At 34.5% G+C, this 27009-nt stretch overlaps 1 protein-coding gene across 18 annotated transcripts in view; it reads left to right on the forward strand.

The window, feature by feature from the left end:
• Positions 1–6165: 6165 nt before the first annotated feature.
• The window catches only part of LOC122212654 (eukaryotic translation initiation factor 1A, X-chromosomal), a 140037-nt gene continuing 119193 nt past the window's right edge, over positions 6166–27009 (forward strand). For 8 of the 18 annotated variants that reach the window (XR_006199242.1, XR_006199241.1, XR_006199239.1 and 5 more), the window contains exons 1-6: positions 6175–6403; positions 8254–8337; positions 10590–10693; positions 11749–11799; positions 25516–25597; positions 26859–26950. Coding sequence is in view for 7 of the 18 variants with exons in the window: in XM_042926595.1 (XP_042782529.1) it covers positions 6388–6403; positions 8254–8337; positions 10590–10693; positions 11749–11799; positions 25516–25597; positions 26859–26950 (429 nt within the window). In the remaining 11 variants the exon portion in view is untranslated. Of the gene's footprint in view, positions 6404–8253; positions 8338–10589; positions 10694–11748; positions 11800–25515; positions 25598–26858; positions 26951–27009 lie in introns of all 18 variants that reach the window. The other 10 variants (XR_006199248.1, XR_006199249.1, XM_042926599.1 and 7 more) reach the window with 8 other exon arrangements.

The following is a 27009-nucleotide window of genomic DNA, read 5'->3' on the forward strand; positions in this document are numbered from 1 at the left end:
AATTACTAATGTTGAGCATGAAAAGATTCTCAACATTAGTAATTACTAGGGAAATAAAAATCAAAACTACCACAAATTATCAACTCACACCCATTAGAATGGCCACTGTAAAAACAAACCCCCCAAATCCCACCAACCAAAACATAGCAAGTTTTGGCAAGAATGAGGAGAAATTGTAAACACTGGTACATTGTAGGCTGGGATGTAAAGTGATGCAGCCACTGTGGAAAACAGAACAGAGTTTCCTCAAAACTTAAAAATAGAATTATCTTATGAACCAATAACTCACTTCTTAGTTATATCCCAAAAATTGAAAACAGGAATTCAAGGAAATCTTTGTACAATGATGCTTATAGCACTGTTACTCATAATAGTTAAAATGTGGAAGTAACCTACATCCTTTAATGAACAAATGAATAAGAAAAAAGTGGAATATAAAAAATTTGAATATTTTTCAATCTTAAAAAAGAGGGAAATTCAATGCAATTAAGAATATTGTGCTAAATGAAATAAGCCAGTGACAACAACACAAACTGTATACTTTTGCTTATATGAAGTACTTAATTAAAATCATAGACATAGAAAGTAGAATAGTGGTTTCTTGGGTGAAGGAGAAATGGAAGATATTAATATAAAGAGAGCTTCACTTATGCAACATGAAATATTATAAAGATAGAAGGTGGTTGTGTTTTATAACATTGTGAATATATTTAATGTGACTGAATTTTATAGTTACAAGTGTTTAAAATGGCAAGTTTTAAGTTATGCATAGTTATCACAATTATAAAAGTTAGAAAAAAACATAAAAACAACAACAAAAAAGAGTTAAGATTTTCCAGAAAGACAAAAATTAGGGAAATTTTAAATTGTATACCTGCTGTTAGAAGGAAAGAAATGGTAAAAGAGTACTTGTTAGAAAAGGACACTAGACAGTTAATTGAAAGCTATATAATAAAATAACATCAGTAAACGTACCTCCATATGAAATATAAAGAATGTTATTGTATTTTTGGCTTACAGTTTTTTATTTTTTTCTTAAATGATTTAAAAGACAAATGCAAAAAATGCCTATTTTTATGGGCACAGAATGTATAAAGATGTAATTTATGACAATATCAACATTAAGAGAAAATGGAGCTATCTAGTGACAAAGTTGCTTTTATTTTGTTTTTTGAACATTGAAACCTAAGTTGATTTTAATTCAAATTTATTGTTATGAAGTTAAAATTTTAATTTTAATGCCTAGGATAACCACTAAAACAAACCTAAAATATTTGGAAAAATAAGCAAATGGGGAATCAAAATCATAAACCAGGGGGTACCTGAGGGGTTCAGTTGGTTAAGCCTCTGACACTTGGTTTCAGCTCAGGTCATGATCTCATGGTTCATGAAATCCAGCCCTGAGTCCCGCTGTGTGCTTAGTGCTCACTGACATTCTCTCTCTCCCTCTCTGTCTGCTACTCCCCTATATTCTCTCTCAAAGTAAATAAATAACATTAAAATGATAAACCAAAAAACTGAATTAATTATGGAATAATACAGTAATAGAATAATTAAAGTGCAAATGTATATATACAGCATACAAAAAACAAATAGCAAAATTACTAAAGTAAACTTCCTTTTAGTAATTACTTTAAATAAAATGAATCAAGATATCCAAGTAAAAGATAGATGAATGTAATGTAATCCCACTCTTTCCTCTTTATGAAAGACTAACTTTATTTTTTTTAATATATCATCAAATTGGCTACCATATAACACCTAGTGCTCATCCCAGGTGCCCTCCTCAAAGTACATCACTCAATTTCCCCTCCCCCACTGCCTATCAACCCTGTTTGTTCTCTGTATTTAAGAGTCTCTTAGTTTGCTTCCCTCTCTCTGTTTGTAACTTTTTTCCCCCTTTCCCTTCCCCCATGGTCTTTTGTTAAGGTTCTCAGGACCCACATATGAGTAAAAACATATGGTACTTGTCTTTCTCTGACAAATATACCTTCCAGTTCCATCCTTCCAGTTCCAGAAACATAATACCTTCCAGTTCCATCCACGTTGTTGCACATGGCATGATTCCATTCTTTCTCATTGCCAAGTAGTACTCCATTGTATATATAAACCACAACTTCTTTATCCATTCATCAGTTGATGGACATTTAGGCTCTTTCCATAATTTGGCTATCGTTGAAAGTGCTGCTATAAACATTGGGGTACAAGTGCCCCTATGCATCAGCACTCCTCTATCCCTTGGGTAAATTCCTAGCAGTGCTATTGCTGGATCATAGGGTAGTTCTATTTTTAATTTTTTAAGGAACGTCCACACTGTTTTCCACAGCAGCTGCACCAGTTTGCATTCCCGCCCGCAGTGCAAGAGGGTTCCCGTTTCTCCACATCCCCTCCAACATCTATAGTCTCCCGATTTGTTCATTTTAGTCACTCTGACCGGTGTGAGGTATTATATCTCAGTGTGGTTTTGATTTGTATTTCCCTGATGAGGAGCGACGTTGAGCATCTTTTCATGTGTCTGTTGGCCATCTAAATGTCTTCTTTGGAAAACTGTCTATTCATCTCTTCTCGTTTCTTCACTGGATTATTTGTTTTTTGGGTGTGGAGTTTGGTGACTTCTTTATACATTTTGGACACTAGCCCTTATAAAAGACTAACTTTAGACTCAAAGAGCATTAGGTGAAAAAATGAAAAAATAAATTTCATCAAATAGTATCCAGAGGGTGAGGATAATTATATTAATATGAGAATAGAAAATATAAATCAGAAGAGAAATAAATAAATAATAAATAAATAAATAATAAAGAAAGAAAGAAAAACAATAGAGAAAATCAACAAAACCAAAAGTTGATTCTTTGAAACAAATTAATAAAATTGTAAAACTTTATAGTGTTAACCTAGACAATAGTCAAAATTATTTATTTAAAAATATTAATTTTACCAGAAAATTGAGTTGATTCAGTAATAGCAGAGAATTCAGGACATGCAAGCTATGGCAAAACTATGGGCAACTACAACAAAACAAAGGAAAGAAACTTTGTTTTATGGAGAATGAGGAAGTTGGGAGGGTAGTTCCGAACAAAAGTCAACTGGATAAAAGCAAGAGTTCAGGGTGTTGACAGTATCAGTAACTGGCTAAGTTGTAAAGTTGGTCAATTTGTTGCATGGATTCAACATACATTTTCTCTGTCAGGGTCTCTGCTGAATGATTGTTTCCTCCTTGAGGATTCTTCTGATGGTTTTCTTCCTGTAACTCATGATGAATGGTATCACTGACAGCACCCCCACTTCTGGCCTCCCCTTTGGGCCTCCCTATTCCATTTTACAAGGTTTCCCTTTACAAATTTCAACACTAGTACAGAACAAACACAAATTAAAAATAAGAGGCTTTATTCTTCCTGTGGAAAATAAAGAAAGAGACTTCTTCCTTCTCTATTTTCTTACTTTAGAAAATTTATAATTATGACCTCTGTCCTCTCTTTGAAATGTATATATACCTTTTGAAAACTAGACAGAAGTTTTGGCAACTTTATAACCTGTAATGTTTTTTGTAGGAACCATTTATCTGAAATGTAGGAACCATTTATTTGAAATAATGTCAAGGGACATTATGTCAATTTGAATTTGAATGTCAAGGGAGATAGCATTCTTATCTCCCAGTTCCTGAGGGAGATCCTAATTTGGTAAGTGCTTTCCTCCAACTTGCAAAAGATAAAAGGTTTGCTCTGTCATAAAGGCAAGAGGTTTATTCTTATTCCAGATGAAGCCTAGCTAACCCATATGGTTGCCCTAACTATCACATTTAAATGAATTGTGACAAATGGTACTGTAAAGTCATCTTGCTTGAGGACTAGTTGTTGTTGTCTTGAAAATATGTGATAGGTTATTTCCACTTGGCTACCTGAAAGGGTAAGATTTCCTTCTGCCTTTATAATCTCTTTCCTTCTGTCTTTATAACAGATTTCCCATGATGAGCATCATATTCTGGTTTAATGACAATTCAGTATTGAAGTGGATTTCTTTCTTGACTACTTCTGTGGTGTTAACTTTTTTTTTTTTTATTTTTTTAACCTTTATTTATTTTTTGGAGACACAGAGAGACAGAGCATGAATGGGGAAGGGTCAGAGAGAGGGAGACACAGAATCTGAAACAGGCTCCAGGCTCTGAGCTGTCGGCACAGAGCCCGATGTGGGGCTCGAACTCACAGACTGTGAGATCAGGACCTGAGCTGAAGTCGGATGCTCAACCGACTGAGCCACCCAGGCGCTCCTGTGGTGTCAACTTTGAAGATAAAACTGCCTGTTATCTAACCAGCAAAGTCATGTTTATTTAGGAATAGAGGAGGATTGCAATTCAAGCAAGTAAGCTGTGGCAACACCATAGGCAAGTCTGGAACACTGACTAGAGGGACTTTCTTTCTTACAGCAAGCAGGCTTTGGAAAGACTGTTGTGAACAAAAAATTCACTTGACTACACTGGGACTTGAACATATAGTGCCTTCTCATTGGCTGGGCTGTTACTGTCTCATTGGCTGAGCTATTGCTGCAGGATGAGAAAAAAACTATTTTTCTCCCCCTAGGATAGTGAAATAATAGTTAAAATAGTATTGACTTGGAAGGTCCCTGTTGGGTACTTATTGCAATTGATGATTAATGGCAGGGCACAGGAGCTCCCTCTCTGGCTTCCTAAATCCATATTACTGAGATTTTCCTTTATTTTCTCAATAGAGGATATATCTGGGTTGGGATATGATCTTGTCTTAAATTATATTTCCCCAACATTAGATTGAAAGGAAAAAAAGAAGACACAAGTTACTTAAATTCATCAACAAAAGTTGGAATATTACTACTGACCTTCATAAATTAGGTAGGATTATTTTCATTTTCATTTCAAAATAAAATAAAACAATTACGAGAGTACATGAACAATTGTATACCCACAAATTACAAAACCTAGATCAAATAAATTTCTGAATAACATAGACTACCAAAACTGTTTCATAAAGAAATAGAAAATCTGAATAGATACACAAGGTAAAAGTGAATCAGTAGTAAACTTCCCCAAAAGTAAAGACCAGGATCAGATAGCTCTACTTGGTGATTGGTGAATCTAAGTTTACTAGATAGGTGAATTCTACCAGTCATTGAAAAAATGGAAGAGGAAATATGACATTACCCATTCCATGAAGTGAGCTTTTTCTTGATTGCAATACCAAGAAAGACAGGGTAGAAAGAAAACTACAGGGTAATATCTGCTATCAATATGGATGAAGATATTCTAAACAAAACAGTATCAACATATTAAATGATTATTACCACAATCAAGTGGAATTTATCATAGGATAATATCATAGGATAATTTATCATACGATAAATGCATAGGCATTTCAGGTATATAGTTAAGTCTCTATTTGTTAGGTTCACGGTCTGAGTTTAAGTTTTCCCTTTCTTCTTTCCTATTTTTATCTACCATTTAGTACCTCTCAGATATTGTGCTGTTGGTCAAGGTGAAAAATAGCCATAGTGTCTGTCCTAATAAGGTTTTTAATGAGACAAGGAAGACAAATATTGAAAAAGTTTTTTAATGCATGGATAGTGATTATTTCAACTGTATTACATAGTTGAAATTACTAAAAGTCTAGGTCTTAAATGCTATCACCACCTGTAACAGTTATGTTTAGTGACAGAGGTGTTAGGTCATGTTGTGGTGATAATCATATTGCAATATATAAACATCTCAAAGCATTTACACGATATTAAATTTAACTTTACACAAATTTGTAGTACAATTATATCTCAAATTTAAAAAGAGAGAGTAGTAAGAAGAATACTGCACAAAGGGTGTCTTGCCTTTCCTAAGTACTCCACAATAGATGAGCATGAAAATACCGTTAAATTTTAGGTAAGAGTTAATGTGTCAGTAACGTGTTAAACCCTGAGATAACAAAGTCAGAAAGCAGCCCACTCTGGATGAGTCAGCAGTGGAGCTTGCTTAAAACATCTTTAGGTAAAACCCAGAGTCTGGCGTGCTCACTCCTTGATTCCTCTTTTCAGCTGCCGGTCCCCGCCTCTACAGGATTCAAACTGCTTGTTTTGAACTCTACCCAAGGTCCTCCTCACCAAGAAGTCAGCAAACTACGCCTGCGCAGTAAAACGAAGTTGTGGGGGGCGAGGTGTGGGCCTGGCGGAGGCACGGAAAAACTACGTCAACAGCCCTAACCCCTTTGGCTGACCGCGCAGCCGCACTGTTGAGGCATCTCTGCGGTGGTTGGTCCAAATAACTGTCAGTCACTTTCAGGCTGCTGGCCATTCCGCACGGCCGTCCGAGTAGTTGTTGCGCCACCGCCACCGGGAAGAGGTTGGAACCGCTTAGACTTGGCAGTCGGCACCATGCCCAAGAATAAAGGTAATCCGCGGATAGCCAGACCAAAGTTCTCCCTGACCCCTGTCTTCGGCCTAGACTTGACACCAGGCCCCAGTGACCATTTTTCCTTTCCACTTGACCTGGCCCTGCAGGGTAGCTGGGACGCTCTTCGCGAGTACAGTTCGGTTACTTCGGGCTGTAGCCGAAGCTATTTATGTAGGGCCTTCAGCGAGAGAAAGTGAGCTTTTCCGACGGCTTCGCGTGAGAGGGACCGCGGAGTCTGAGGGATTTGGGGGGGGGGGGGGGCGACTTCCTTGGAGGTTAAGTGTTTCCTAAGCTGGACTTTTTTGTTCTTTACGGGACTGTACAAGAGAGGGTCTTAATTTTAAAGGATGATTCCTGCTTTTGTGACTCCAGATGTTCTTCATGACTTTCTTTGGGGACAGTTCATTATTTTTGAAGATAGTACCTCTTCTAAACAGTAGGTGAAACCGTGATGCCTATATGGGTTCATCTATAGGGGTTTACTTTTTCTCAACCCTTCACGGTTTGACGCTCTTTTCCAGAAGACATTTTAACATGATTTACCAAAGTTTTGCGCCTTTGTTTCCTGTAACAAAGTAGAAGTAAAGGTTTCTATCTGCCCTTATTCTGAGGCAAACCTTTCGCAGGTTATCAGATTTAAGAATAAGTGTGTTTTGAATTGACAAAGTGGGAGGCCTAACCTGCATAAAACAATATTTGAGGTGTGGAACACCTTTGCTTTTCTAGGAAAGTAGTTTTGATGCGTTGTAAGAATGCATAAGATAGTGAATCCAGATGGATTAAGAAATTGTTGAAACCCATCCACCTTTTGCCATAAGACAGAAAAATGTGACACTCCCTCTTAGGGAAGGGTTGGGTGCATTGAACAAGATTAATATGTAACACAATGGTCAAGGACCACATTTTAAAGTTCTGTTTGGATTGTGAATTTTTGTTTCACACTGTTCCCAAGGGTCCCTAATTAATAACACAGCCCTTTTCCTACCTATTGGAAATGATTGCTCGTGTGCTTTATGTTCTGGAATGGGTATAAAATACTATGAAAAATGCCTTCACTATTTAATAGAAAGCCTCAAAGAAAGAAAGTTAATACGATACTCAGATATGTTCAACTTTAGTCAAAGCAAAAATTGAAAAATATAGTTAACTGAAGTTTTAAATTTTTAACAAAACAAATGAATACTTTTTTGTATTTTTTAACATTTGTATTGTTTAACAAAAGCAAATGAATACTTTTTTGCTTATGGGAGTATAAATTACTGTAGCTCATCAGAAGGTTAAGAAAATGCATGCATTAATCGGGAGAAATTGTAGAAAAATCTTCAACATAATTTAAAAAGTGAAACATTAGAGGTATTTAAAGTAAGGAATTAACTATACTGTATCATTAAAATGTTCATCCCAGTGCATGGTTATCCATTGTTGACTAGGATTAAAATAGGTTATGCAAGTGAATGTATGGGATCCTGTTTCTATTTGGAAAGCATAGACAATAAAATGTTAGTAGTTATCTCTAAGAAGGGAGATTTTTTCCTGTGTATTCTTATGTCAGAAAAATACACAAATGTCAGAGAAGGGTCGCAGTTTATTATATGTTAATTTGGTAATGACTAAAAAGGAACCTTTGGGAAATTAAAAGCGTAACTGTTTAGGCAACCAAATACATAAATTTTTAAAGATCTTGGAATTCTGTTAATGTTGTAGTGGTATTTGTTTAAATTAAAAATTTTTTCTCTAAGTGATTTTATGAAGTTTATAAGCCTTATTTTAGCTTGTTTCATAGTATAGTATAAAATATTATATAGATTATGACACTTAATATTTTATTCACTTTTTAAATCAATTAGGTAAAGGAGGTAAAAACAGGCGTAGGGGTAAGAATGAGAATGAATCTGAAAAAAGAGAATTGGTGTTTAAAGAGGATGGACAAGGTAACACTTTTTAACTTATTAACATTTTTAAAAATGTGAATTTCAGTCTAACCTGAAAAAGGATCCTAGTCATAATCCTGAGCATTTTGCTTTTCCTCATTTATAGTACTGTACCCCACCTCTCCCGCATTTGTCTATTAAATAACCAATTCTAATCTAGTTCTGCAAAGAGGATTAATTGCTGGCATTTCTGTAAATGCAGGGTTTTTTTTGTTTGTTTTTTTGTTTTGTGAAGAACATGTTATAACTGTGAGAATTTTATGGTTTAGAGCAAACTAAGCCTAGAGTATTATTAATAAAAATGTCATACTTTAGTGTAAGAAGTAAGCAATGTTATGCTTTATTCAGTAGACCGTGGATATTTTTGAGGAATATATCCTGACTTTTGGGCCCTCTGTTTTTAGTGATGCTAGCATGTTATGTAAAGTGTAATAAAACTGAATAATTGATGAACTCTTTCGGAATAAGGATACAAAAGATACAAAATATGAGCTAGAATATTTCTGGAATGGTTCCCCCCCCCCCCCCCCCCCCCCATTTAAAGAAAAAAAGTTAAACCCTCATAAATATTGGATAGGAGTATAACTTCAATCCAGTTTTACCTACATTCACTGGTTTTTAATATTCTCTGCTTATATGTTTTCTGTATGTGTTTACATTTTTCATAAAGTTTTAAACTTTTTTAGATATCTAATTCCATAGTTAGACTTCAGCCCTAAATACATCAGCATTTATCTCCTAAGAACATATTATTTTGTCATAATTACAGAATTATCACAAGAAATTTAACTTTAACATTTATCCTGTTATAAAACAGACTTTCACTAGTAAAATAAGTCATGAAAATGAAAAGTACAGCAAGAAATATAATCATTAGAAACAAAACCAAAAAAATTATAGTGTTCTCCAATTCTGTCTAGTGCTGTCCACTATATTAGCCACTAGCCATATGTGGCTATATTTAAATGAAGTGAAATTCAAATTTTGAATTACTCTGTTCAATTTGATTTGTAATGTTCACATCAACAGGAAAACTTCTATTGAATGATTCTGATTTACTGTATAATATATACTCACATTTCTTGAATTGTTTCAATAATTTCCAGCACTTTCTAACAAAACCGTGGAGTTATTCATGCTATCGCAACCTACTAGAAAGTCACTATTTTTATTGTATATATAAAATCTGTTTTCTGTCCAAAATCAGTTACTTTGCCTTCGTCTTTGTTACTTCCATTAGGAGTTTGTTTTCAGGGCCAATTTTCTCATTTTCTTCCTGTTTTTTCTTGTTTTTCTCATGTTGAGGAACTGGAGACTCATTGCATAACCTCAGTTAGTGTAATCAGTTTGTTGGTATAATTATAAATTAGTCCAGGTTCTCCTTAGTATGGACTTTAGTAGTATGAAGATTTTTATAGTAATTATTTTTTTCCTTCTCACTCTTGCTTCACTTTTGTTGTTTAAATCTAGGAGAGATTGCTCCATACTGACTAGTGCTCTTATCTTACCAGTATTTTCTAGTGACAGTTGAATAAGATGGCTTCTTAAAGACACTTGGTTTTGTAACTATTTTAAACATTTGGCATTTTTTCTTGGAACATCATCCTTGTAATAAGAACTTCAGGATGATCAAGTTATTAAAAAGTAAACAAAAATTTATTAATAACTAACCTACTGTTTTTTACTACTGAAGTTTCTGAAGGAAAGGGGAGCCAAATGTGAGAAACTGATAAGCCAGGATTATGATGTTCATTGTAGAATGAGCAAGTTTGATGTCTAAATGTAGAACATCCAGTCATGAAGATAGAGAAGATTTACTCAAAATGGGTAGATGATTAAAATGTTCATAATAAACAGCATGTCATGGAAAAGGCATTTATGACTTTAGATAATTTATTCTGTAGGCTTTTACTTACTCTAAAAATAAGGTGGTAAAGTAGATAAGCATAGCTGAAGAGGCTATAGAAATTGTTTGAAAAATGTGTATTTTAGTTTGCTTGAGTATGAATAAAATATATCAGATATATTAATGTCTGTTAGATGTGTTAGGATATCACCTTGAAAGAACTCTTTCATGGTAGAATATTTAAACTTTTTGTTGATCAAGGCTTAATCCTTTAAAAAAAATTTAGTTTGATCCAAGTCTAGCAGTAAAATGGTCACTTGTGTGCTAATTTCAGTTGTTACATTTTAACAAAAATTGAACAGTACCTAATACTCTCCCCCCCCACCCCCCCCACCCCCCCGCAAAGAGTATGCTCAGGTAATTAAAATGTTGGGAAATGGACGATTAGAAGCTATGTGTTTTGATGGTGTGAAGAGATTATGTCATATCAGAGGAAAACTGAGAAAAAAGGTAGGTGTGGAGATTTGGATCACTTTAATACTTTGCTTTTAAAAAAAATGGCTCTACTTTAGATACATATGGGTCAAGCAACTTATTTTTGTCAGTTCCTTAAGATTTCAAAGTATAATTTTTTAGATGACATTGTAATTAAGTAAAATTATATCCTTGATAAACTTATAGAAGATTTTATATACAAAGAGTTACCTGTTTCTTCTATATTGTCTGCCAGAAATACTCTGATTGTACTATTGAAAAAACAATCAGATCCAATGTACAAAACAAATGGCCTATACTCTTAAAAATATGTTATACCAGGAAAGAAAGAAAAAAGCTGGATAATTGTTTTAACATTAAAGAAAACTGAAGAGACTGCTAATTATGTATAGTGCATATTCCTTTGACTAGATTTTAGCTTGGGAAAAACATGAGGGAAGTTTGAAGTTGGACAATGTTAAATAATAGTGTTTAATTCCTCATCATATAATTCAGGCATATTTATTAATCATGTTGGTTAAAAAATCCTTCATCCCTGATTTTATGATTTAAAACAGTTTTTTTTGTTGTGTTAATACATTGTTTTACAAATAAATGGTGGGTGTAGAGCCTATATTTATTTATATATGGTGACAGAAGGACTATTAATGTGGATGGCTGATTTTCTTATATTTTGAATAACTGAACACCATTGGAGTAGTTTCTGATTAAAAACTCATAATTTTCATGATACAAATGATTATTCCTTTAAAATCTTTAAACTCTAGACTACTTGAAATAAAATTATTAATATTTTAACATCCTAAGTTTGAAAATTTGAAACTAACTCAACTTTAATGTAGTTTTTTCCTAGTATACTATAGCTACATGTAACTAGAATAACTTTAGTTTCATAAGTATGTTTATTTATACAAATAATCATGAATGTATATGTTGTTGTTTTTCCCTAATTCTTAATAGAAACTTTTTTCCAAACTGGGTGAATTTTTTTTGTGGGAAGAACTGTTTGGCATTCTTTATATTACTTGTTTTTGATTAAATATAGTGTGCAGTAAATTTTCTTTTAATAGGTTTGGATAAATACCTCAGACATTATATTGGTGGGTCTTCGAGACTATCAGGTAACAAATATGCTTAAATTGTATTGTGTCCTTGTATTTAATAAGTCATAAATGTTTAGAAGATACAATATAGACATGTTTGATTGGTTCTAGCCAGTTATGCCTGCTCACCATTGAATCATCAAAATTTATTACCAGCCAGTTGTGTTCAGGACATTAGTATTTTCCTAATTCAGAATAATTCCCATGTATGTTAATGAAACATGTATATTATGAGAAGACTGGTTGGTTCAATATTCTTTATGTATAGTTTTTATTTTAAATGTAATATGCTATAAATACTCTTTTAAGTTTGGATAAATACCAAAGATTATTCTGTTCTCATTTGTTTAAAGGCCAGTTATATTCTCGGCATTATGCTAGGTATGTCATGTGTTACGGTTTCCAAATACCAGCCTGTGAAATACTGATGTGAAATGAAAAGATATGCAGAGATTGTATGGTTTTTCTTGTGAAGCTAAATTGTGAGCTTCCCTTTTTAAGTATATTTTTAAAATTACCTTTTCTGAAATAAGAGTGATAGTATACATATGGTGGGGTTTTACTAGAGGTAAAATTTTTCTTGTCAAAACAAAAATTTAATACTGTTCTGTTGGGATCCCATCATCAATTTGGTTTTGTTTGTTTGTTGTTTTGTTTTGTTTTTAAATTTAAAGGTCTTGAAATCCATGTCTGAGGAGCCCTATTATAGGGGAAGCATCTGATAAACCTTTACTTTCCAAAAGGCTTAGTCTAATTGTGGGAGGAAATGTAGTTAGTAGTTACAGTGCAAACTTATATAAGTATATGCTATAAATTTGATAATGAGAACTTACAAAAGAACATAATAGTTGCTGTCTATAATCTCAGCTTTTTGACTATGCACAGGCTGACTCTGTAGCCCTTGAGCTTTCTAGCTGTTGAAACTCACGATGCTATATTTTTAATCAAATTGTGAGTGATTTCGTTCTGTCATTGTGAAGAGTTTTTGTATATATCTTTTAGATCTAGTTTTATTATATTTGTCTTTTGTTTTCCTTGTTGATCTTTTGTACAATTCTGTTCATTGTAGAAAGAGGCATATTGAAGTCAGTTCTACTTTGCATGTCTAGAATTTCCATTAAGAAAATAACCTATTGCTATTGACTTTTTTGTTTAGTGAGACATTCTCATGATTTCTTTAATATTTTTAGACATGGTTTCTTTAAACATATTTCTATAAGCTGAGGTAAAGTGTTAAATTCAACTTCTGGACTTATTCAACAGTTTGTGTTGACTATTTATGGGTCACAGTTCACTGTTTTTTATGTGGATCTCATAATATTTTTTTTTTCAAAACTAGAAATTGCAAATACAGTGTAGCAAGATAGGAGATCGGATTTCCTTTCCCAGAGTTTGTTCTTGCTGTTTTTTGTTCATTTAAATATCTTTTCTGCACTAATGTTGTATAGTCTGCATTTTTTTCTTACATGTGCATGTTAAATGATTAGCTTTGTGGACAGTTCATGTTTGGAATGAGGTTTAATTAAAACCAATAAGCCTTCCAGGCTTTGTATATAGACTCTACATTTGGGGGCCTACAATCAACATTCAGACAATTGACAACTCTGATTTAGTCTTTTTTCATACTTGTCCATAATTTCAGGGTCAGTCAAAGCTGGGTGATTGGGACTTTCTCAGGTTTATCTTGAGAATGTGTATGGACACAGATGCACACATGCACACACACGCACACACGGAGCTCTGAGCATGTACTTGTTGTGTTTCTCAGGAATATGTTGGACTTTTCAACTGTCTTACAGCTATCTACTGCCAGAGTTTTTCCTTTTAAAGTTATTGGTCTTTTGGTTTTGTTTGCCTTGACTGTTACCAGTTAGCCATTATGATGTTGTAAAATTGCTAGATTACTTTTTAATAAAAGCCCCCAGGGTAAAAATAATAGTGAATGAAGTCTTGATAATATAAAATAAAGAAAAGCCCTACAAGTCATAATTTCCAGGAACTACCAGACAGTCCAAACACATTTTCTGTCTCTCCAGTTGCTGCTAGTATGGTGGTTTTCATGGCTACACATAATTGGGGGAAGGGATGGGAATGGAACAAGGTAAAACACTAAAAAATTTGTTGGTACTCTTTACCCATCTATAAACTCTCAGACTATTGCAAGCATTTGATAATTTGTGTATTCTGATAAAATGGATTTTGATAGTTTTTGCCAGTGTTCTCTGGTTTTATGAAGGAACAGATTCATTTCTGTGTCTCCCTGCCTCATTCCCACCTTTATTGAGATATAATTGATATGTAACATTGTGTAGGTTTCATGTATACGTGTGATGACTGGATACATTTATGTATTGCAAAATAATTCCCACTATAACATTAGTTAACACCTCTATTCTGTGATATAGTCACAGTTTTTTTGTGGTGAGAACGTTTAAGGTGTATTCTCTGAAAACAATTAAATGTATAATATGTTGTTAACTTTAGTCAACATGCTAAACATTAGATCACCAGAACTTACTCATTTTGTAAATGGGACTTTGCGTCCTTTGACCAACATCTTCTGAGTTCATCCAGACCCACAGCCTGGTGACCATCACTCTACTGTTTGTGCTTTCTGCTTTTTTTTGGAATCCGCATTTAGTAAGATCATACACTGTTTCTCTGTCTGGCTTATTTCACTTAGCGTAATGCCTGCAGTGTTCATCTGTGTTGTTAGAAATGGCAAGGATTTCCTTCTTTCTTGTGGCCGAATAATTTTCCTGTGTGTTTGTGTGCATGCACGCATGCGTGTGTGTGTGTGTGTGTGTGTGCCATCTTTATTCATCGGGTGATGGATAGATACTGTTTCTGTGTCTTGGCTATCATATACATGGGGTGCACATAACTCTTTGAAATCCTGTTTTTCATTTCATTTGGTTGTATATGTATAGAAGTGTGATTGCTGGATCATATGGAAGTTCCGTTTTTAAATTCTTTCCAGTACCTCCGTAGTGTTTTCATTAGTGGCTTTACCAATTTACATTCTCACCACCAGTACAAGGGTTTTTTCTTTTCTCTGCGTTTTGTCACCATTTATTACGTTTTTTTGGTAATCGCTGTTTTAACCAGTATGAAGTGACATTTCATTGTGGTTTTGATTTGCATCTTCAAGATATTGAGTACCTTTTCAATAGTATGAAGCTAATAATAATAGTGTTATTATTATAACGCTTATAATAACACTTGGGTATTATTATAACCAAGTGTTAGCCACTTGGTTATCTTTGAAAAATTGTCTATTCAAGAATCTTTGCCTGCATTCTAATATAAGATGTGTGTGTGTGTGTGTGTGTGTGTGGTTTCTTTTTTCTCTTCGGAGTTGTTTATTTTGCATGTTAATTTCTTACCAGATCATTGGTTTGCAAATATTTTCTCCCATCCTGTAGGTTGGCTTTTCATTTCTGTTGAATATCTCCTTTGCTGTGCAGAAGTTTTTCAGTTTGAGGTAGTCCTAATGGATTTCGTTTATTGTCTTTTCCCTTTTTAAATATACTTTTGTTGCTTGTGCTTTTGGTGTCATTAAAAAAATAATTGCCAAGCCCAATGTCAAGGAGCTTTTCCCTGTTTTCATTCATTAGTTTTATAATTTCAGGTCTTGTTTTTTTTTTATTCTTTGATCAATTTTGAGTTAATTTTTATGAGTGTTGTAAGAACGGACTCTAGTTTCATTATTTTCTGCATGTGAGTATCCAATTTTCCTGGTGCTATTTATTGAAGAGTCTGTTCTTAATTGAGAAATTAAGTGTTCTTGGTTCCCTTCTCAAATAGTAGTTGACTTGATATATGAAGATTTATTTCTAGGCTCTTCATTCTGTTATGTTGATCTATATGCTGTTTTAATGCTGGTACCATACTGTTTTTATTACTGTATTTTTCTGGTGCAGTTAAAATCAGGAAGTATGATGCCTGTAGCTTTGCTCTTTTTGAAGATTGCTGAGGCTATTTGTATTTGTTGCAGTTTTGTTTTAGGGTTTTTCTCTCTGTAAAGTAAATACCATTGGAATTTTGATAGAAATTACATTAAATCTATAGATTACTTTTGAACTATGAACAGTTTAACACTATTAACATTCCAATTCAGGAACCTGGAATATCTTTCCATTTATTTATGTGTGCAGTGTCTTTCATTAATATCTCACAGTTTTCAGTGTTTGCTATTTACAATATGGGTTAAATTTATTCTTTTTGTAAATCTTTTTTATTTAATACTTCTAAAAGTTTAATATTTTTATTAATGTTTATTTATTTTTGAGAGAGAGAGAGAGTATGCGAGCAGGGGAGGGACAGAGAAAGAGGGAGACACAGAATCCAAAGCAGGCTCCAGGCTCTGAGCTGTCAGCACAAAGCCCGACACAGGGCTTGAACCCACAAGCCATGAGACCATGACCTGAGCCAAAGTCAGATGCTCAATCTACTGAGCCACCCAGGTGCCCCAAAAGTTTAATTTTTTTTTAATGTTTCTCTTCTAGAGACAGACACAGCACAAGTGGGGAAAGGCAGAGAGACAGGGAGATGCAGAACCTGAATGAAGCAGGCTACAGGCTCTGAGCTTGTGATAACCATCAGGTTGAAAACTGATAGTTTTTCTATAGTTAAGAGTCTGTGCCTTCATTTGTCTCTCTCGTTTCCCTTTAGACGTTCATTTTCTTTCTTAAATTCTACATGTATTGAAATAGTATGGTATTTGTCTTTCTGACATATTTCCCTTAGAATAATACTCTCTAGCTGCATCCACATCTTTGCAAATGGGGAGATTTCATTTTTATTTTAGGCCGAGTAATAGTCCATTGTATATATATATATACCATTTTTTATTGATTTATCAGTTAATGGATATTTTGACTCTCCATGAATTGGCTGTTGTTGATAATGCTGCTATATCAACATTGGAGTTCATCTGCTCTTCGAATAGGCATTTTTGTTTCCTTTGGATAAATACCTAGTAGTGCAGTTGCTGTGTCATTGAGTATTACTGTTTTTTAATTTTTAGAGTTTTGTTGATTGTTTGCTTTGCAGAAGGCTTTTATCTTGATGAGGTCACAGTAATTCGTTTTTGCTTTTATATCCCTTGCTTCTAAGGACATGTCCAGTAAGGAGTTGCTGCGGTCATGGTGAAAGACATGCTGCTTTGTTCTTTTCTATGATTTTGATGGTTACTGTCTTACATGTGGGTCTTTCATCCATTTTGAATTTATTTTTGTGTATGGTGTAAGAAAGTGGTCCATTTCATTCTTGTGCATGTTGCTGTCCAGTTTTCTCAACACTGTTTGCTCAACACTAGTCAGCAAACACAACACTATTTGTCTTTTTTCCATTGGATACTTCCTGCTTTGTCAATGATTGGTTGGCTGTATATTTGTGGGTCCATTTCTGGGTTCTCTATTCTGTTCCATTGATCTGTGTGTCTGTTTTTCTGCCAGTACCCTACTGTCTTGATGATTACAGCTTTGTAATAAAGCTTGAAGTCCGTAATTATAATACCTCCAGCTTTGGTATTTTATTTTCCAATGTTACGTTGGCTATTCAGGGTCTTTTCTGCTTTCATACACATTTTAGAATTGTTTGTTCTAGCTGTGTGAAGAATGCTGGATTGCATTGGATATGTAGATTGTTTGAGTAGTACAGACAGTTTAACAATATTTGTTCTTCCAATCCATGAGCATGGAATGTTTTCTAACCTTGTGTCTTGTATGGTTTTCAGCATACAGATCTTTTACTGCCATGGTTAGGATTATTCCTAGGTATGCTATGGTTTTAGGTGCAATTGTAAATGAGATCTATTCCTTGATTTCTTTTTTTGATGCTTCATTATTGATGTATAGAATGCAGCCAATTTTTGTGCATTGAGTTTATATCCCGTGACATTACTCAATTCACGTATCAGTTCTAGCAGTTTTTTTGTGGAATCTTTCATGTTTTCCACAAAGAGTATCATCTCGTCTGTGAAGAGTGAAAGTTTGACATTTTCCTAACTTAGTTTGATGCCTTTTATTTCTTTTTGTTATAGAATTGCTGAGGCTAGAACTTCAGTACTGTTTTCGACAACAATAAGAGAATGGATATCCTTGTCAGTTTGCTGACCTTAGGGGGAAAGCTCCCAGTATTTCCCCATTGAGTATGTAGTTTGCTGTGGGTCTTTCATATATGGCTTTTATAATGTTGAGGTATGTTCCTCCTACCCAACTTTCTTTGGTTTTTTTTTATCAAGAAAGGATGCTGGACTTTGTGAAATGCTTTTTCTGCAACTACTGAGAGGATCATATGATTGTTACCCTTTCTTCTTTTAATGTGATGTATTATATTGATTGATTTGTGAATATACCAGCCCTGCAGTGCAGTAATGAATTCCCCTTGATTGTGGTGAATAATTCTTGTAAATATACTATTGATTTGATTTGCTGGTATCTTGTTGAGTATTTGCATCCATGTTCATTAGGGATATTGGCCTGTAGTTTTTCCTTTTTAGTGGGGTCTTTGTCTGGTTTTGGAATCTAGGTAATGCTGGCCTTATAGAATGAGTTTGGAAGTAGTATTTCCATTTCTATTTTTGGAACAGCTTGAGAAGAATACGTAGTAACTCCTCTTTAAATATCTGTAGCGTTGCCCTGGGAAGCAGTTTGACACAGGACTCTTAATTTATTGGGAGATTTTTGATAACTGATTTAGTTACTATGCTGGTTATAGGTCTGTTCAAATTTTCGATTTCTTCCTGTTTCAGTTTTGATAGTTCATATGTTTGTAGGAATTTGTTCATTTCTTCCAGAGTGCCCAGTTTGTTGCGCGATAATTGTTGGGCAATTTTGTTGGACAATATAATTTTTCATAGTATTCTCTTATAATTGTATTTGTGTGGTGTTGGTTGTGATCTCTCCTCTTTCATTTGTGCTTTTATCTATTGGATCCTTTCTCTTTGAGAAGTCTGGCTAGGGGTTTATCAATTTATTCTTAACAAAAAACAAGCTCTTGATTTCATTGATCTCTGCTTCTGTTTTGTTTTTGTTTGTTTCTAGATTGTTTACCTCTGCTTCAGTCTCTGTTATTTCGTTTCTTCTGCCAGCTTTAGGCTTTATTTACTGTTCTTTTTTTAGCTCTTTAGGTGTAAGGTTAGATTGTGTATTTGGGACCTTTCTTGCTTCCTTTTCAAATATTTATTTGTATATTTATTTATTTAGAGAGGGCACAAGTAAGCTGGGGCAGAGAGAGAGAGAATGTCATCACCTGATGTGGGATGGGAACTCACAAACCATTAGATCATGACCTGAACTGAAGTTGGATGCTTAACTCACTGAGCCCAGGTGTCCTGGGACCTTTCTTGCTTCTTGAGATGGGCCTGAATGCAATATACATTTCTCCTAGGACTGCCTTTGATGAATCTCAAAAGCTTTACACTGTTGTGTTTGCATTTTCGTTGGCTCCCATACATTTTTTATTCCTTGTTTAATTTCTTAACCGTTTATTCTTTAGTAGGATATTCTTTAACCTCTGTGTATTTGGGGGCTTTCCAAATTTTTTCTTATGATTGACTTCACATTTCATAGCATTGTGGTTTGAAAATACACATTCTATGATCGCAGTCTTTTTGTATCTGTTGAGGGTTGATTTCTGACCCAGTATGTGTTCTCTTCTGGAGAATCTTCCATTTGCACTTGAGAAGAATGTTTATTCTGCAGTTTTATGATGAAATGTTCTGAATATATCTGTTAAATTAGGTCCAGTGTGTCATTCAAAGCCATTGTTTCCTTGTTGATTTTCTGCTTAGATGATACGTCCATTGTTGTGTGGTGTTGAAGTCTTCTGTTATTATTGTATTATGAGTTTTTTGAATTTTTTTTTTTAACGTTTATTTATTTTTGAGACAGAGAGAGACTCAGCATGAACGGGGAAGGGGCAGAGAGAGAGGGAGACACAGAATCGGAAGCAGGCTCCAGGCTCTGAGCCATCAGCCCAGAGCCCGACGCGGGGCTCGAACCCGTGGACCGCGAGATCGTGACCTGAGCTAAAGTCGGACGCTTAACCGACTGAGCCACCCAGGAGCCCCTGTATTATGAGTTTTTTGTTTGTGATTATTTGATTTATATTTTTGGGTGCTTCCAAGTTGGGGGCATAAATGTTTACAACTGTTAACTCTTCTTGATGAATAACTCCCTAATTATAATATACTGCCCTTCTTCACCTTTTGTTTCTGACTTTGTTTTAAAATCTTGTTTGTCTGGTATAAGTATGGCTGTTCTGGCCTGCTTTTGATGTTTATTAGAAATGGTTCTCCATTCCTTTACTTCTAATCTCCAGGTGTTTTTACGTCAAAAATGAGTGTTGACTAGACAGTGTATCAGTGGATCTTGTTTTTTAATCCATTATCATACCTTGTGTCTTGGTTGCAGCATTTAGTCCATTTACATTCAGCATGGTAATTAAAAGATATGAATTTAGTGCCATTGTGTTACTTGTAAAGTTGGTGCTTCTGATGATGTTTTCCTCTTTTTTTGTTGTTTTTTTTTCCCCAGGGTCCTCCTTAATATTTCTTGCAGTGTTGATTTAGTGGTCACAGACTTGTTTAGTTTTGTTTGTCTGGGAAGGCCTTTATCTCTCCCTCTATTCTGAATGATAGCCTGGCTGGATGATGAGTTCTCAGCTACATAGTTTTCCTGTCGGCACATTGAGTGTTTCCTGCTACTCCTTCTGGCCAGCCAAGTTTCTGTGGACAGGTCTGCCACTAACCTTATATGTCTGTCCTTCTAGGTTAAGACCTATTTGTCCCAGGCTGCTTTCAGAATTCATTTTATCTTGTATTTTGCAAGTTTCTCTATGATATGTCATGGTGTTGACATGTTTTTGTTGATTTTGAAGGGAGTTCTCTGTGCCTGTTGGAACTGAATGCTGGTTTCCATCCCCAGATTAGGGAAGTACTCAGCTGTAATTTGTTCAAGGAAACCTTCTGACCCCTTTTTCATACTCTTCTTTTCTGGGACTCTATGATGTAGATACCGTATCATTTCATGAAATCACTTCGTTCTCTTCTTTTTTTTTTTTAAATTTTTTCTTCAATGTTTATTTACTTTTGAGAGAGAGACAGACAGAATACGAGCAGGGGAGAGGCAGAGAGAGAGGGAGACACAGAATCTGGAGCAGGTTCCAGGCTCTGAGCTGTCAGCACAGAGTCTGACGTGGGGCTTGAACTTACTGTGAGATCATGACCTGAGCCTAAGTCGGATGCTTAATTGACCAAGCCACCCAGGGGCCCCTATAATCACTTAGTTCTCTAATACTCCCCTGAGGATCTATTAATTTCCTTTCCCTCATTTTTTCCGCTTCATTATTTTCTATAATTTTATCTTTTATTTTACCTATTCTTTCTGATTCTTCAACCCTCATTGTGACTATGCAGTCTGTTTTGCATCTCAGGTATAATTTTGTTTTTCCCCCAGGCTGATTAGCTCTTAGGTCTTTGATTTCTGCAGCAAGGATTTCTCTGGTATCTTCTGTGCTTTTCTCAAGCTCAGGTATTTGTATCATGACTTGATACATCATCTTGTTCAGATGTATTGTTTATGTCTTTTGAGCAAGTCCTTGGCTGTGATTTCTTCTTGACCTCCTTTTGGGAAGAATTCTTCTAGTTATTTTGGCTCAGTTTCTGTGTTTTGCATGTCTTGAAAGCTTGTTATGTTTCCTGTACCTAAGAGTACTGCTATATTAAAACAGGTCTTACACTGTCCAGAATCTGGCACTTCAGGATGTATTTCTGGTCTATGCTCTGTGCACTGTGCTGTTGTTTTGTCTGCTCCTTCCCACTGGTATTGCTCTGCAGAGCTCCTCCTTGGTTGCAGTGGTGGAGTGTTTGAACCTCCAATGAGGTATGCTTTGATGGTTTGCTGAAGTAGCCCTGGAACAAAAATGGGGTGAAAAAAGGAGCAAAGGAAAGAGAACAAAACTTTTTATTTTGGTGAATTCCCCTTTTGTTTCCTTGCCTCAGAAGACATCTAATAAGAAATTTCTGTGGCTAATGTGAAAAAGGTTACTCTGCATGTGCTGTTAGAATTTTTATGAAGTCAGACCTGACATTTAAGTCTTTAATCCATTTTGAATTTTTTTGTGTGTATGCATTGGGTAAGAGACTGGTCCATTTTAATTTGTATGCATTTAGCTGTCCAGTTTTCCCAACCCCATTTGTTCAACTTTCTATTTTTTTCTGCTTTGTTGAAGATTAATTGACTATACAGTTGTGGATTCAGTTGTCTGTTTTCTATTCTGTTACATTGATCTGTGTGTGTATTTTTGTGCAGTACCATACTGTCTTGATCACTACAGCTTCTGTAATATAATTCAGAGTCTAGAATTGTGATGCTTCCAGTTTTAGCTTTGCTTTTCTGGTTTCAAGTTTGCTTTGGCTATTTGGCTTTTTTCGTAGTTCCATACAAATTTCAGGATTGTTTGAGCTCTGTGAAAAATGGTGGTGGTATTTTCATAGGGACTGAAATAAACGTATAGATTGCATTGAGTAATGTGGACATTGTAATGTTTGTTCTTCCAATCCATGAGCATGGAATGTCTTTCCATTTTTTGTGTCCTCTTCAAAGTCTTTCATCAGTGTTGTATTTTTCAGAGTACAGATCTTTCACCTCTTTGTTCAGATTTATTTCTAGATATGTTATAGTTTTGGTGCTATTATAAATGGGACTGATTCCTTAATTTCTCTTTCTGTTGCTTTATTATTGGCGAATAGCAGTGCAACAGATTTCTGTACATTGATTTTTGTATCCTGTAACTTTGCTGTATTGGTATGTCACGTCTAGAGTTTTTGATGGAGTATTTTGTTTTCTCATAAGAGTTTCATGTCATTGTAAATAGTGAAAGTTTGAGTTCTTTAATGATTTGGGTGTCTTTATTTTTTTTTGTTGTGTAATTGGTGAGGCTAGGACTTCCAGTACCATTTTAAATAACAGTGATGAGAGTCAACACGCCTGTCTTACTCCTTACCATAGGGGAAAAGCTGTCTGTTTTTTTCCATTCAGGGTGATATGAGCTATAAGTCTTTTGTATTGTCCTTTATGATGTTATGTTCCCTCTGCCCTTAGTTTGTTGAGGATTTTTGTCATGAATGGGTGTTGTACTTTGTCAAATACTTTTTCTTCATCTATTGAAATGATCATCTTATTCTTTCTTTTATTAATATGGTATATAATATTGATTGATTTGCATATATTGAACTAACTAACTTGCAGTGTTGGTTAAATTTACCTTTAAGGAGTCGCCTGGCTGGGTCAGTTGGGGGATCATGCAGCTCTTGATCTCAGGGTTGTGAATTCATACCCAATATTGGGTGTGGAGATTTCTTAAAAGTAAAATGTTAAAAAAATATACTTATTCTGAAGTATTCTGTTTTTTGGTGCTATTGTAAATGGGATTGTTTTGTTTGAAAGTTTTTCACCTAGTTTATAGCTAGTGTGTAGAGAGAGACACTGAGTTTTGTATTTTGATTTTGTATCCAGTTACTACACTGTATGCATTTTTCTGTGTCTGTTTTTATAGACTGAATCTGATCATATGTTGATTTTTTTTGTTTTTATATATTTTCTAATTAAATCTTGTGATCCTTTATGCAAATGTATCATTTTTATGCTCATTATCTTGTTTTAACTTCATATAAACCCTAAATATGGAGAGAGAGTAGTATTAAATTCCTTTTATGGACAATGAAACCAGAATCTTAAAGGTTTGTTTTTCTAACTGTAAACTAATAGCCAGGACCAGCTTTTCTAATCTTATCTTTTTGGGAATGATTTTGTGCCCTTGCTGTCCAGAAATTACACCAGCATATGGAAGCGTATTAGAAATGCAGAGTGATAGACCAGTCTCATATTTGCTGACTCTGAATTAATATTTTAACAGAATCCCTGTGTGTTTTGTATGTACATTGCTGTTTGTGAAGTGTTGGTTTATAGCACACTGCAGTTGCAGCACTGTGATTATTTTATTTTATTTTATTTTATTTTATTTTATTTTATTTTATTTTATTTTATTTTATTATTTTATTTATTTTATTTTATTTCATTTTATTTTATTTTATTTTATTTATTTTATATTTTATTTTAATTTTTAATATGAAATTTATTGTCAAGTTGGTTTCCATACAACACCCAGTGCTCGTCCCAACAGGTGCCCTCCTCAATACCCATCACCCACCCTCTCCTCCCTCCCCCTTCCCCCCCCTTCCCCCGCATCAACCCCCAGTTTGTTCTCAGTTTTTAAGAGTGTCTTAAGGTTTGCCTCCCTCCCCCTCTAACCTTTTTTTCCCCCTTCCCTTCCCCCATGGTCTTCTGTCAAGTTTCTCAGGATCCACATAAGAGTGAAAACATATGGTTATCTGTCTTTCTTCACTGACTTATTTCACTTAGCATAACACTCTCCAGTTCTACCCAAGTTCTCCAGTTGCTACCCAAGGCCATTATTTCATTCTTTCTCATTGTCAAGTAGTATTCCATTGTGCATATAAACCACAATTTCTTTATCCATTCATCAGTTGATGGACATTTAGGCTCCTTCCACAATGTGGCTATTGTCGAAAGTGCTGCTGTAAACATTGGGGTACAAGTGCCCCTATGCATCAACACTCCTGTATCCCTTGGGTCAGTTCCTAGCAGTGCTATTGCTGGGTCATAGGGTAGATCTATTTTTAATTTTTTGAGGAACCTCCACACTGTTTTCCAGAGCAGCTGCACCAGTTTGCATTCCCAACAGCAGCACTGTGATAATTTTAGTTGCCTTTCTTCAGCTATCTTTTAGGTAATTGTAAACTTTCCAACTCTTATTTTTCTCTAAATGAATTGATTCTTTAAAATAATGAAGTGTGGGGCGCCTGGGTGGCTCAGTCGGTTAAGCGGCCAACTTCGGCTCAGGTCATGATCTCGCGGTCCGTGAGTTCCAGCCCCGCGTCGGGCTCTGTGCTGACAGCTTAGAGCCTGGAACCTGTTTCAGATTCTGTGTCTCCCTCTCTCTGACCCTCCCCCGTTCATGCTCTGTCTCTCTCTGTCTCAAAAATAAATAAACGTTAAAAAAATAAAATAAAATAATGAAGTGTGAACATATCAAAATTACACTAATAATGTAATAATAATAATTATGTCCCTGATACAATAGTTATACAATAACTATTTTGTATTATAAACTCCCAAAGAGGTTTTTAAATACAGAATTTTGGACTTTATCTCAGGTATGTCAATTTTTAGGAGTCATAGTTATCTTTTTAAAACTCTACAAGTAATTCTCATAAGTAAGGTATCCTAAGAATGACTAAATAAAGAAATGTATGTTGATTCTTACATAATTATACCACTTTCTGGTTTGAAGTGCAGTGTTGGATCTAAAAAGGATCATATTACACCTTCTGTCCCTCTCTGTCTCTCTCTCTCTCTTGCTTTTTTTTTTTTTTTTTTTTACTTTTTTTTTCTTTTATCTGTCTTACTTAAGTGAATATTAGGCTGTAAATCATTGTTTAGTCATGCATGTAAACTTCTTTCTACCTGTTTAAAGCTGAGAATTTTTTTTAAGAAAGTAAGGAGTAGGTGAAGAAAAGCAGAGTCTAAAAGAACAGTGAGCTTTTTATCTTAATGTGCTAATTTGAAACTAATTGTGGGTATAATCAGTGTGGGAAAACTAATTTTGGTATAATTAGTTAAAAGTTATTTGTTTATTTCTAAGGATAACAAAGCTGATGTAATTTTAAAATACAATGCAGATGAAGCTAGAAGTCTGAAGGCATATGGCGAGCTTCCAGAACATGGTAATGTCAAAGTTACTGTATTTTGCTGTCTTACGAGATTATTGTTGGCATTTACATGAAACAGTTTGATGGAATTTTCTCTTGTTTATTTATTGTTTGGGTATGTAGTTGTTATGAAATTTGTTTTTATTGTGTTTGTTATACTAAATATTAATAAGTGTAATAGTTTATAAGCCCTGTTGTATAATAACTTAAAGAATACATTGTTAGAGGATTTTAGCAATTTTCAAGAAATTGCTAGTTTTTAACTAGGTGAGGCAAATAATTAAGATCTTGGTACTGATTTTTATAGAAAACAATGGTCAATTCTTCTTAGCATGATAGTCTTCTGTAGTGTTGTGTGTGTTTTACGAGACATTTCTTTCTAACGGCAAACCTATTGTATTCTTGTAGTAAACTTAAAGCGATCATAATATCAAAGAGAAAACAAACTTTTTGCTAAGCTCAGTTTTCACTTGGCAGCTATTTTCTTTTATATGTTTTACTCTATTGAATTTTATTATGAAAATGCAAGATTTTTCCATAAGCCTGAAATTTCTGATGAAATTATTTGCATTTTAAAAGTGCTAAATTCTTATTGCTTAGGGATAAAAATGATTTAATTAACTCTTTGACAGATTTGGTAAGTCTAATAGTTGAGAGACTAGCTGTTTTTAGGAGAACTTTATGTATGCTGACAGTAGGCTCCTAGCCTGTTTCAAACTCCTTGAAAAATAAAACACAGAAAAGCTCCTTGAAGCATACTTGGGAAATATGTAACTACTAAGTGTAATTAGAACCTGCCTACTTTATTTACACTACAGTTTTGAACAAAATAAAAGTACACACATACACCCTTCATTGTAATGACTTAGCATTGAACTTCTTATTTCATTGTGAATTTTCTCTGTGCGATGGGTTGTTCCACACAAGTTAGCAGTATTTTTCGTGTAATGAAATGTTGGTTGAATTGAAATACCACTTCTAAGAATCTTTTTCTAATATAGTTTGTATTTTATATCAGGCTGCTGCTGCTTCTTTTTTTTTTTTTTTTTTTCCTGTATTTATGTGTAAGCAGGGGGAGTGTTGAGAGAGGGGGCGTTGGAAAATCCCACTGGGGCTTCATCTCACAACCACAGTATCATGAGCTAAGCTCTTATCAGGAGTCAGAGGCTTAACCAACTGAGCCACCCAAGTGCCCCAGACTTGTTTCTTTTTATAGACAGTTTATCTAATAACATCATGAATATATGTATATAAGTATATTAATTATTGTCTTCAGCTAAAATCAATGAAACAGATACGTTTGGTCCTGGAGATGATGATGAAATCCAGTTTGATGATATTGGAGATGACGATGAAGACATTGATGATGTAAGTAGTGGATAAAACCTTGTGTTTATTATTTCTTTTATTTATGAATTACATACAAA

This window comes from Panthera leo, chromosome Y (assembly GCF_018350215.1).
Source record: "Panthera leo isolate Ple1 chromosome Y, P.leo_Ple1_pat1.1, whole genome shotgun sequence".
NCBI classification, from domain to species: domain Eukaryota; kingdom Metazoa; phylum Chordata; class Mammalia; order Carnivora; family Felidae; genus Panthera; species Panthera leo.